General features: G+C 46.0%; 1 protein-coding gene across 1 annotated transcript; it reads left to right on the top strand.

The window, feature by feature from the left end:
• Positions 1–285: 285 nt before the first annotated feature.
• Positions 286–10,795, top strand: LOC8051082 (superoxide dismutase [Cu-Zn]-like). The gene is made up of 4 exons (XM_002433530.4): positions 286–483; positions 2,395–2,491; positions 9,305–9,495; positions 10,679–10,795. Exons 1-4 carry the CDS (start codon positions 286–288, stop codon positions 10,793–10,795), a joined length of 603 nt encoding a protein of 200 aa, XP_002433575.4.
• Positions 10,796–13,189: the final 2,394 nt, after the last annotated feature.

Here is a 13,189-nt window from a genome sequence, read left to right as displayed (position 1 = left end):
CCGTCGGGCCGTAGCATCGGCTTCGGTCGAGCGTATTGTGAAACGGTACGTAGTAAGCTCGCCTCTTCGAAGTATACTTCGATAATGTGCACATTCTAGGACAAACATGCATCGTCACGTCAGTTGGCGGTACCCCGCGGCGTGCCGCCACTTGGAGGAAGCACGGAGCCTATCATTTTAACCGGGAACGTTCCGTGGGGCGTATCGTCCAGCAGACAGCGCGCCCGTAGCCGCTACTTCGCAGCAAGCGACATTATCGTCCACGATCGTCGGAAGCCACACGCAATGGAACTTAGCTGGGCGACGACGACCGCGCTGCTCGTGTTTTTGGCGGTTGCGGCGCGCGGGGGCGGCGCCGCGCCGTCTTTGTTTGACCTCGCGGAGGACCGCTACCTCAAGGACGAAGACGTCACGGACGCTATCTGCAAACTGACGCAACCGGCCGGCGGCAACCTGACGGGTATGCTCAGCTTTCAGCAAAACGTGAGTACCCCGCTTTCTAAAATCGCGCGGTGTTACAGGGCTCATGCCCTACCTTGGACGCTTTAATCTGGACGAGCATCGTAGTACCGGTGTGGGTCCGTGTACTGCGTGGTGCAGGGCGAAAACCCCGGGACTCCAGTGGTGCCGCTCTGGCTGAAGTTCTCGCCTAGAGCGGAAACGACGGACTCCCATTGGGGTTGACCAGGTTCCCGCTGTCTAAACATTTACACAAGACGCTATTACTTCGTCTCAAATTGAACGGAAAGTTTGTGACCTTCGAATTGCTGCAAAAATATAGCGATCTTTATTTTTTTTTTCATTTATCGATGCTATTATTTCAATACATAGAATATAATAGGAGTGGCACAAGAATGAAGAATGAAGTATACACGATGCTTGAATGTAAGTGTAGGCCCCCGCCACCAGAATGCCACGAAAGAAACTCTGAGCTACAATTGACAGCAGTGTGTCGGCAAGTATACACATAGCAGAACATGAACAATTACATAAATTACATAAAAGATTACCTTGCAGACAGTAGCAAATATGACACACGAGTTTGAACAGTGGCTAACCCTCATCGCTGGTGGCTGCCGTTAACCAGACGTGTTGAATGCGAGTTCTAATGTGCCGTCCTGCTGTAGATTTATCGAAAAGCAAAAAAAAAAAAAAAAAAAAAAAACACTTTTCTCGAAAAGCTAAGCATTACAAGTAGCAAAACAAAAGCTGGTCAGAAGGAAACACATAACAGCAATAAAATAACGCTTATTTCTCTTCTGGCAACCTTTGTAGCCGGCATTTCTCGCTATTAAAGTTCTCCAAAGCGGTTTACGGCGACTTTGAACATGAACAAAAGTAATGACCGCCTTGACCGAAAATATCGCCGTAAACCTTACAACTGAGAAGCGAAGGATTGTAAATTTATCAGAGAAAGCCCTTGATTTCAAGGTACTAAACGCAACTAAAGCAGTCATACTCTTTTTTTTTTAACCTCCCCCCCCCCTTTCCCCTTCCCCGGATCTCTCAAAAAGAAAAACTCCCCTAACTTTCATTATTAGTATAAGCTTTTGCTCAAATTGGATCACCGCCAAGAACCCGACCGCTGATCTCGCAACACAGCGGTCTCAAAGATGCAGATTTTTTTTTTCAGCTTTATTCAAGCATTTATAAAAGGATTGCGTTTAATTCAAACCGACACGGTCCCGGAATGTTTTCTTATTTAACCTTTTCAGGCAATTAAATGGCAGCCACCCCCTGCCGCTAAATGCGACAAAGCATGGTTCGTAAATTGAATTTGGGGATACAAGTGGGGAAAGTCGATACGCCTCTGCCGCTTTAGTGTTCCGGGTTATGTCGTTAAGATCTTTGGTACTTGCTTGCAGAAGAGTTGCTTCTAAAGCAACAACAACAAAGTAATTGGATGACCAGTCGTTATCAGCCTAAAACAGACGGCAACAAAAAGAAAAAAAAAAACATTGTGGCTTCCTAAAGTTTGTTGGACGAATGTTGTCCAGTTTGTTGCTGAAAGATTTTCCTGCCGATGGCTTTGAAGGGTGGAGATCTTTCAACAAAATTGCCTTTGCTCATCAGTGATATTTCTTGGTTCATAATAGCGTTGCCTGTACGATTCGCCACCGGGAAGTTTGTCCGCCCAACGGGTGCCTGGCGTCTAGTGTGTTCGCTGTTGGTGTCATTTAGCCATTACAGTGCCACTGGTAGCCTGGGGACTTTAACGTGCATCACGAGGCAGTGAAACACGACTGCACGTCGGCGAGACGCTCGTCCAGATCAAAACGGGCAGGACGTGGGCGACTGAACGCTGGTCGCTTGAAAGGACCCTCGACAAAATTACTTCCCTTACCGGATAACTTTTCTATGTTCGTAATAAGCGACGTTGACAACCACTCGCAGGACCCGGAAGACTTGGTGACGATAATCGGCGACATTTCCGGACTGTCGCCCGGTTTCCACGGTTTCCACATCCACATGAAGGGTGACCTCACCAATGGTGAGTCTGATTCAGCGTTCCCGAGTGTTTCGTAATTCAACCTTATTCGAGTCCGGAGTAGAAAATGCACCGTGCGACAGAAGAGAAAAAGAGTTTCGTTCGCTCATTTTTTTAAAAGTGCACAAAGATAACAAAGCCATCTTGCCGAAGTTTCTTCGTCACCTAACGGAACAGCTATTGGACGCGAGTGCGGAGTCGGCGTTCGGCTGGCACTCGTGCACTCACTGATTGGACACGAGCCCGAGCCGAATGCTTTCGTCATCACTTGGGTCCCAATCAGAGCCCCACTCTAAACTCTAGGTGACGTGAAAGATTCAGTACTTGCTACGGTCTTGTAATCTAGGAAGCTTGGAAGCGTGGCTTTCTAACGCATGCGCTCGTTCGACCAAAGTCCGCTTCAGAAACCTCGACCTCGTACGTCTAGCCTTCGCTGCTGTCATCCAAAGGCCTAACCGAGCATACTCATGACTCTAATACCTTAGTCACGCGGGCACCCAGAGCATAAGTCGCCTTTAACTGCGGTTGCGCTCGACCACATTTACCACACTATGCTTTCAGACAGAAATTTTAGACGAAATTAAGAGTGCGCGCGCGCGCAGCTTGGATGAGCGCTCAAGTTAGGCAAGCGCCCGTGTCTTTGACAGCATAGCCCCGAAAAGTTGTTCCAAGGATATAGTGTAATAACGGTTGTTACGCATAACTGCAGTTAAGTGTGCCCGTGTACCTAGAATATGAGGAGAGAAGTCAATGGGGCCTTGAGTCCTCGGTGGCATTACGCCGCATTCAAACGGGTAATTTAATTGCGTTCGCCAAGTGGCTTCGAACACGGTTGCTTAAAAAGATCCAATAAACATTTAGGCGCATTTGATGATGAAAACGATCGAACCTGATTTGTGGCTGCAATTAAAACGACAGTGTGAATGTGGCCTTAACGCGTCACGGTAAAAGATGTCAAATGCCTACAGCACCACTACACTTTTCCGGTATCTCTTTCGGTGGTTCACGCTGCCTTTGGTATTTTCTACCGACGGTCCGTCGGACCTAAAAAAAAAAAAAAAAGCTCTAAGAACTGCCGCAGTGAACTCCTAAAGTGACATGGCACATCAGTCGCCTAAAAAGGCTTTTAGGCGCATCAGTCGTCTAAAGAGGCTTTTAGGCACATCAGTCTCCTAAAGAGAGTTTTGGCGAGCTTTGAGTGTTTTAGTTCCAGGTGAAGACTGGCCGACACATGCAAATCTTGAAACGCACACACACACAAAAAAAATATACCATCGTGTAAATGGGGCTCCACCAACTTCAAGAACTGCCCACCCCCTCCCTTACCGTCCTCCATCCGCCAAATTATTGATCCAGAAAAAGGGGGAGGGGGGCAGGACTCGAGACGGCAGCCGTGGTCGATTTTGTTCGGTGAGTGCCCGATAGTCCCCATGATCGAGCGGGTTCCGCGCGATATCGATCACCCGAACAACTCTGGTAAGGGGACGTCGATTCGGCAGGCGTCTCGGATTATGCGCGGGACACGTTGTCTCATCGTGGGGGAAGGGATGGTGGCACTGTTTACTCAAACACGCGTCTTATCCTGTCAGAAAGGGCTGTCCCAGTTTTGTCGACGACGCGGCTGTTCGTTATTGCTATCCGGCGATGTGTTTGCTTTGATTGATCCTCGTCCGCGTGCACCACCTGGCAGCGGATAAAAAGGAGGCTCAAAGCGACTGTACTGTTGTTGTTTCGTTTTAGTCACCCTGCACACATGACAGAATGATCCGCGGACATGACTCAAGTGTGTTCGGAGCATGTTTGCTTAATATGGTTTATGTCTGCGTCGTTCGAACACGGTCTCCAGACAGATATTGCATTACCAATGAGACAGGGCTGTCGTGCGATGAAGAAGCATGTATTAGTAGTCTGGCCGCGGCTTCGATGTGAACTCGTCGTTTTGCCTGCCTTTATTTAGCCACGGCCCATGGTCGCCCACTGGATTTGCTAAACTTTCATCCAACTCGATGCATGCGTTGTCCCGTATTTCTCGTTTTAACGGGATACTAACTCATGTTTTCTACAGTAAAGTTGACATTTGGGCTAGTTGGTAGTCTAACATATTGAGGTATTTAGCGCACAAGGTAGGAAGAAGGACAAGACAGAAAAGAGCGCTACTCACAACTACGTTTACTAATAAAAAGGGAAGAGAAAGAAAACACCTAAATAATCCGCCGCGGACTCATGCACCTGCCACAGCCCCGTGAATGATAGCGGCTAGTTCATCCAGGCTCGTGCGGGCCCTTCATTGTTTGTTCAATGAATTTCCTTTCCTTGTTTGTTAGCGTAACGGATTCAACGCTAATACAGTTCCTGTCCTCGCGAAGGATGTAGAAGGCCTCCAATACCTCGCGGGTCAATTTGTCTTTGTTCTTCCCCAGGATGTTGGTCTCACGGAATAATGGTCTGCATGTGCATTCCCTGCAATGGAGAGGAAGATTTCCGCCCACTGTAGCCTTCAAGGAGTAATCATGCTCCCTGAGGCGGTCATTGAGGCATCTGCCCGTTTGGCCTATGTAGCTCTTGCCACACGAAAGAGGTATCTTATACACGACGCCCTAAGCGCATGGTAGGAATTCGTTTGCATGCTTCTTGGTGCACGTGGGTTTTGTGGTACCCTCAGCATGCGCATTGACTCTATTGCAAATTTGGCTCATTTTTTGTGGTGCTGAAAAAACTCTGACCCCATAGCGGCTTGCGACGTTCTTTAAATTATGGGACATCCTGTGAAGGTACGGTATTACAACTGGCCTTGTTTGCTTGACACTGGTCTTGTTGGACTGGAAGCCTTTTGCCTTCTTGACCAGAGCGTTGGCCACATCCGCCAGTAGGGCTGACGAATAGCCGGCTTTTGTTAGCCCCTCTACTTGCGTGGTGAAGCTGGCTGACATAGTATGACGACAAGACTTCCTTAGTGCCGAGCCCAGACACGTTAGAGCTACGTTAGAGTCGTACAGCCCACGTTCCAAGAAAGCCATTCTAGACTACGGCTCGGCGCACTCAAAAATCATCAAGAGGGGCATAGCTCTAACGTGTCTGGGCTCGGCACTAAGGAAGTCTTGTCGTCATACTATGTCAGCCAGTTTCACCACGCAAGTAGAGAGGCTAACAAAAGCCGGCTATTCGTCAGCCCTACTCGCGGATGTGGCCAACGCTCTGGTCAAGAAGGCAAAAGGCTTCCAGTCCAACAAGACCAGTGTCAAGCAAACAAGGCCAGTTGTAATACCGTACCTTCACAGGATGTCCCATAATTTAAAGAACGTCGCAAGCCGCTATGGGGTCAGAGTAGTTTTTTCAGCACCACAAAAAATGAGCCAAATTTGCAATAGAGTCAATGCGCATGCTGAGGGTACCACAAAACCCACGTGCACCAAGAAGCATGCAAACGAATTCCTACCATGCGCTTCGGGCGTCGTGTATAAGATACCTCTTTCGTGTGGCAAGAGCTACATAGGCCAAACGGGCAGATGCCTCAATGACCGCCTCAGGGAGCATGATTACTCCTTGAAGGCTACAGTGGGCGGAAATCTTCCTCTCCATTGCAGGGAATGCACATGCAGACCATTATTCCGTGAGACCAACATCCTGGGGAAGAACAAAGACAAATTGACCCGCGAGGTATTGGAGGCCTTCTACATCCTTCGCGAGGACAGGAACTGTATTAGCGTTGAATCCGTTACGCTAACAAACAAGGAAAGGAAATTCATTGAACAAACAATGAAGGGCCCGCACGAACCTGGATGAACTAGCCGCTATCATTCACGGGGCTGTGGCAGGTGCATGAGTCCGCGGCGGATTATTTAGGTGTTTTCTTTCTCTTCCCTTTTTATTAGTAAACGTAGTTGTGAGTAGCGCTCTTTTCTGTCTTGTCCTTCTTCTTCCTACCTTGTGCGCTAAATACCTCAATATCGTGTTTTCTACCATGAGCCGTTTTATAGTGGTTTCTAACCAACCAACAAGTTGCCAGCCTGCGTCAATTAGTTTCGTCGAGCCCCTCTGGTCCACTCTCTCAACGGGGTATGTTTCTTCTAACCATTTTGTTTGAACTTGTTTGATAAACTTTATGTGATAAAATCTGTTTGGAAAATACTTGTTTGATAAAGCTTATTTTATCAACCTTGCTTGTTCAAACCTATTTGGTAATATCCTTGGCGCAATCTTTGGTGCATTGTTTTTGTGCCAATCTTTTTGGTCCGATATTTTTGGTCCAATATTTTTGATCGAAACTTTGAAAAAATCTCTTTGGGCGAAGGTCTTTGACAGAATCTCCGATTCAATCTTTGGCACAATCTTTGATTTAACCTCTGTGGTTGATTTTTTTTTTTTTGGGGGGGGGGGGGGGGGGGGAGGGGCAGAATGTATGGCAGAATCTGGTTCATTTTCTATAGCAAAATTTCATCACTCGAGGAAGTTTCTTCAACTTCTTTTGTAGAATACCTTGAACCAATTCTTTCACCGCGTCGAATCCTCTTTGTATCGAGTCATATTTTGGCAAAAGGACGCTCTCCTATGAAATCGACGACACCCAATCGTCGACTCTATCGCTCTCATAAGATCCTTCCGAATCGACTCGATCCTTATCGCAAAACGCTCTCGCTCGTCTCAGCTCCATTATGCTCACTCGGCTCGCCAACACTGTTCCATCGACCGACTCCTCGTGCCATGCCACCATGTCTCAGTCAGACTTGTAGGCTACTCATTGCAAGTAATTATATCACTTGTAATCGATTCCTTTTTTAGTCATTTCATTTCAGTTTGATTACATTTACTATGAAGTAATCATAAGAGTAATCGGACCACTTTTGGAAGTACTAAATTTCTTGTAAAAGTCACTATTGCCCCCCCCCCCTTTATAATGGCGCGCTTTGTAGAAATTTTCAACCAAAGGAATCCTAGATCCAAGTCTTTGACAGGCTTACCGGAACTAATGAATTAAGAATATAATTAGTTGATACTTAAGATGATTCTATTCCAATAATGAACAGTGCAAAAATCCCACCGTTCTCAAGCCGGCAGAAAAATTTATTGTGTTGAAAATCTGAAGTAATTGGAAGAGTAACGGTTACCTTTTCATGCAACGGCCAATTAGTTTTCTTATTCAGCAGTAGGGTAATCTAATTAAGTTCTTTCAGCCGAGAGTTACTGTAATAGATTACTGTTCTCGATTAGCGTTTGCTATAGTCAGTTGCAACTCGAGAAGGTAGGGCAAGGGAAAGGAAGGCCGGGGAGATGGAAGCAGACGGAACACGGGAGAAGAGAAGGGGAAACCTCCTCTCTCCAGCGTTCCGTCTGCTTCCTCGTCCCCGGCCTTCCTTTCTCTCGCCCTACCCTCCTGAGTTGCAACTGACTATAGGCTAGTCTCAGGACTCGTCGTCGTCCTACGCGTTCAGTCTTTTTTCCACGAGCTCTATTAAGACGTATCCATGATCAACAACCATCTCTTCGCGCTCCTTTTTTTACATCTTCGTTTGATCTTAGGATGGATCGCATAGGACCCTAACGCGCTATCCCAGCCAATCCAACGCCAGCAAACGTACCGCGTGACGGCGTGCCCCGTACGTCGCGGTGCCCCCTCTCCAAGGTCAGGTGACACTCGCACGGTGTTGGATTGGCTCCAACGACTCGTAGCGTCCGTTGGTATCCATCGCATACGACGAAACGCAGAGATGGGGCCCTCACGACGGGCACTGTGTATCCAACGACGCCATCAGCAAAAAGAACATCACATTAAGGACGCTGAGCTCACACTGAGCACCCAGGTTCAGTGTGAGCTCAGCGTCCTTAATGTGAGGTTCTTTTTGCTGGTCCGATACACGCATTGATCCGTTGTCCCGTGTTTCCTCGAGACCGTTCCTGTGTTGACCATGCTTCGGACCGTTCGGGCTCTGGGATTAAGTGGCGCTCGCGTCCCGTTGGTCGCTCTTTTTCTTGCCTGTACGAGATGTGTCTCCATGCTCGTCTCGAATTAGCAGTCGGGGGAATTCGGTAGTTGGCAGGCACAATTGAAGATTGTGTCACTCTGCCGCTTGTTAATTAGAAAAAAAGATATGCCGGCAGCTTTTGCTTGCGTCAGACGCGAAACACCTTGTTGGAAATCTAGTTGTCAGACCTACCCTACTTATCACAGGTTCTTTATTACTCGCATTTTGAGACAATATAAATGTTTTCCCCAATATAGAACAAAAAACCTCGTAATATTATTGTTTTTTTTTTGTTCTTTTGCAGCAATTGAGTGAATACTAAGCTTCAGTTTCGGTGGACACCTGAATCGCCCTTCCCACCTAGAAGGGGGCTTTAATGGCGCTGTATCAGCCAATAAATAAAATCGTGCACAAAAGAATAACAACGCTGTGTGAAGTAGCATAAAATTTCTTTTCTAATGAATTCTGTTTTGATAACAAAACTGCATTTCGTCGTAAATGCAAAAACTACGAGAAAAAATTATGTTTTTCTGTAGCTAAGTTTATTTTACGATCAGCAGAGCTATTTGTTTCGTTATAGCGAAAATTCGTTATAAACGAACTTTGATTTTGTTATAATAACTAAATTTCGAAGTAATATTTTGTCGATCGCTTGTTTTACGTTGATTTGCCACGTGAACGGCAAGGCAGCAGAAAGTGCGTCTGCTGTCTTCGTCGTAGAAGGGCAATTTGGTCACTAGATAGCAATACCTAACCCGCGGTCTTTAGTGCACGACGCGCACCGACATGTTGAGCACGCGGCTGGGCGGGTCGATAGCTCGGCGTTGCCTTACCTCACCTGTCGTTTTCCTTCCAGGCTGTGAAAGTACCGGCCACCACTTCGACGTGGGTCGAGGCATGTGGCACGGCGCCCGACAGGACGTGGTCCGGCACGTGGGCGACTTGGGCAACGTGGAAGCGGACGCCAGGGGGGACGCCCAGTTCGTCATATTCGACAGGCTGCTCTCCCTCAACGGACCAAACTCCATCGTGGGACGCTCCGCCATTGTAACGCATTTCTTGCTCTAATTTATCGCGCTTTCATAGTGGCCAAAAAGCTGCTGACAGCCAAGTCCGCGTTTGTTCACATTGGCTGTTGGCAGTGCGGATGGGTAGAGATGGGACTTGCTTCGAGTAAATCGTCCGCGCATGCGCACAGCAGCACCGTCCCCACAGTGGCGTGAAGTCGGAACAGCACGCTGGAGTAAACACCCTTCTAGCGGTTATCACCCGAGCAAAATGTATCGAGTCACCGGGTTGTGGACGCATATGCGGTGTTCGTCCTAGGTGTTTAAGTGCGACATCTAGGCGCCGCCATGTTGTTGCCTGTGAGTGGATCGTGTGATCGATGGATAGATGATAATGGCTGTACCCTTTATAACTGGCGGTAGCTTGCGACACCTAGGAATCTAGTATTGCTAAGGCGTGACTAATGTTGCCGGACTAAAGACCAAATAACAATTTATCTGCAGACGGCGGTCAGACTAGCTTTTAAAGCGTGGCTGCTCGCAAGCGTGCATAATGTATCTTACTGCCAGGCAGATAAACTTCAAACGTCACACGCGGAGAATCATAAATAAAAACGGCACGGCAAGTCGAAAGCCTTGTCTGTTTGTCTTAAATGTTCCTCTTTCCTTATCGTAAATTAATAACCAACACGCTCAACCATCGACATACGTACAATAAACTTTGGTTGGTTACATTTTTTCTACACACTACTGAGCGTCATGAACAGGCTTCAAGAAAGAACGTGTTTAAAAACAAGGTTTTTACAGTCTTTTCTTTTTTAGATAAACTGATGTTTTAACAGGATGAAATATAGCTTGAGAGTCACTGGTATATTTAAAACAGTATAAGAGACTCGCGACTTTAAGAATAAGGTACAAAAACGAAACTTGAAAATTGCTTTAAAGAGTTGCGATTATCTCAACTTCAAAGCGGATTTTTTCGCTTAGGGTTCAAGCATAGCCGTTTGTATCAGCTTGTTTCTTTTTTTCTTTTGTGTGCGTTATTCCCGTATAGGTTCCAAAAGCGAGGTCCCGGGTAGAAACTACCTCATACAAAAACCAGTTCATAACGTGCCGAGTGATTTTAGCTACTCAAACTTGTCTTATCGATTTCAAAAGAAATGTTTCCACATATTTCGGGGCTGGTAAGTGCCGTCATGTAATATCTCTTTCTTTCACGGCAGATCCACAAGCAAGAGGACGACCTCGGCTTAGGAGGCACCATCGAAAGCCGCGAAACGGGAAGATCGGGTCCAATCATCGCTTGTGGCGTAATTGGCATCGCCCAGCCACGAGCCTAGGCCGATCTCGCAACTTATTCCTTTAGGAATAAGCTGCGACTCTTTATTTTGTTTTCCTTCCCTGTTTTCTGGTGTCATTTTCATGAGAGGTCTTCATTGAATGATATCGCCTACCGTTGGCTTTAGTGACTGAGCGCGGAGTGTTGTTCAAACGGTGAAGTACAGCTGCTAAACATTTAAACGCGTTTTCGTTGCCTTTTACACCTATTTATATAAAATCCGTTCTCGGGAATAAACAGAAACTTTACATTTTCTTTATCGAGCCTCTTCGGTTGAACGCTTGGCTGTATATTATTGGGGGATTTTACTACTTTCTTCGTGTGACTAAGGCCGATTTCGACGTTCCAACAGGTTCGTAAAATGTATTGAGCACCAGAGAAATTCGTATGGGATAGCTCTTCGCCACATTTATCGCCTGCACTCCAATTATTCTAATTTTTTTTTTTTTCTGTCACACCCGGCAAAAAATAAAATGAACGCGTCTGGAAACTGTCAATCCCCCATCCTGAGATATCTATTTCACGGCTGGTCACTCACTTCTTGACATAAATAAAAAAAATAAAAAAAAGAAAACCGACGATTGGTATTAACTACGCCAAAGGGTGAGTCTTCTCTCAGATAGTGACTATCACGGTCTCCCATATTACGTCCAGAATTTCGGTCTAGTACGCGGAAGGCACCCTTCAAGATGATTCCTTAATAACCGCAGATTTATTCTGTTTCTTTTATTTTCCCGTACAAAAAAAATGATATCCGAAATTTTCGTTGTTTTCTTCGTTTGATTCATTTTACCTGCGTCTGTCTCATTTCGGTCATGCGTTTATTTCTGTTTGCATTTGAACGGATGAATGGGTTCTACTTTACGCAGCTATTCCGCTTTCGTTCTTGCACTTTTTTCTATCTGAGTATTTGTTTAGCGGAAGCCGGGAGCTCCCGCTTGAATAAAGAGCGCTAAATTATCGCCTTTCCGTTAATCATGGGCCTCTTTTTTTTATTTTTTTTTTGTAAGGCAGGTTTTCTTTCGGCTTTCTTGTAGGATGAGTGTGTATTTTGTTTTGCTTATGTGGTTAATAAACAGTTCCCTTTGCGAAGATTTTGTGTGTGGCCGTTTAGCACGAGTGATAAACTCCTGCGCTAGGTTCGTGTTTTAGGCTTTATTTCTTTTTTTTCCCCCTTACTTTCGTGTGTTGTGTGTGTTTGAAAGGAAACGGGTGTAAAGTGGCGTTCAGGCGACCTTCATCTGCATACCACGACTATAACTGCAGGAGTTTCGAAGCGGTACCCGAGTTTTTTGGAGAACGCTCATTACATTGTAGTCGTCAGTTCAGTGTCTTAACTATACTCCGTTTCACATTAAGTCCGACCTTAATCCGGCTCCACAACCCGGTGGAGCAAATCAAGCAGAGCCAAAAGACCATCGCCACGGCGATCGTTTTTCTTCGCGGTTGCTGCCACGCACGAACCCGATCACGTATACGGTATAGTGAATGCAACACGACCCTGCAGGGTTTTTTTTTTTTTTATGCGCGTTTGTTTAACCGAAAATAGCCAAACCTACTAAGACGAATAGCGCCATGGGGATGCAGTTTTGGCGCAGCTTGATAGGCGCAGTTAGATTGTAGCGTCGAATGCGGTCAGAATTTAAGCGAAACTGAGTATAGTGGTAAGTACTTACAAGTGAAATTGTCACCATGACAAAAAATAAAAAAAACAACAACTAAGCTTGGAGGTAAAAAAGAAAAAAAAATGTAAGGCAAATTGCTGCAGGCGAGGGTTGCATACGTGAAATATTCTAGCGTCACGTGAGGTAACAGCTCAAGTGACGTCAATTTACCCGCTATATTTAGTGCGGAAACTGAATTGGTGTGTAGGTCTGTGGCGTCCCATAATGCAACACTGAGCGCATTGCATCTTGGGACGTCGCAAGCCACGGCTTCACAAAATCCGAAAAAAAAAATAACCAAAAAACGTGTCATATTAAACGCACGCGCACGCGCGGACGCACACACACACACACAAACACACAAACACACACAAAAACACACACACAAAAACACACACACAAAAACACACACACAAAAAAACACAGACACAAACACACACACACACAAACGTTCACGGTGGATTTTTGAGTGCGCTAATTCAATAGCGAAGCAGTCACATAACCGCTCCCTAAGTTTATTACATTCCCTATGTTTCCCTTTTATACATCATTTCAGGTTAAAAGATTACTCCGGCGGTGCTTCTCGAGCAAGCCCCAACTAACTATATTTTTGGAATCACCGGTCTTTATCTTTTCCGGTATGCTATTTAGTATCCTGATATTTATAACAGTTACTGTAAACTCGGCAATAAAAAATGATACCACCGCCACCATTCATATAAGCTCGCGCT

Source organism: Ixodes scapularis, unplaced genomic scaffold (assembly GCF_016920785.2).
Source record: "Ixodes scapularis isolate PalLabHiFi unplaced genomic scaffold, ASM1692078v2 PGA_scaffold12__126_contigs__length_90152505, whole genome shotgun sequence".
In the NCBI taxonomy this organism is placed as follows: domain Eukaryota; kingdom Metazoa; phylum Arthropoda; class Arachnida; order Ixodida; family Ixodidae; genus Ixodes; species Ixodes scapularis.
Note: the sequence above shows the minus strand (reverse complement) of the source record. Positions and strands in the feature narration are given on the sequence as shown.

Coding starts and splice junctions, on each gene's coding strand:
- LOC8051082 (XM_002433530.4), top strand. CDS start 286: ATGGAACTTAGCTGGGCGACGACGACCGCGCTGCTCGTGTTTTTGGCG. Junction 484..2,394: donor TGCTCAGCTTTCAGCAAAAC/GTGAGTACCCCG, acceptor AACCACTCGCAG/GACCCGGAAGACTTGGTGAC. Junction 9,496..10,678: donor TCGTGGGACGCTCCGCCATT/GTAACGCATTTC, acceptor CTTTCACGGCAG/ATCCACAAGCAAGAGGACGA.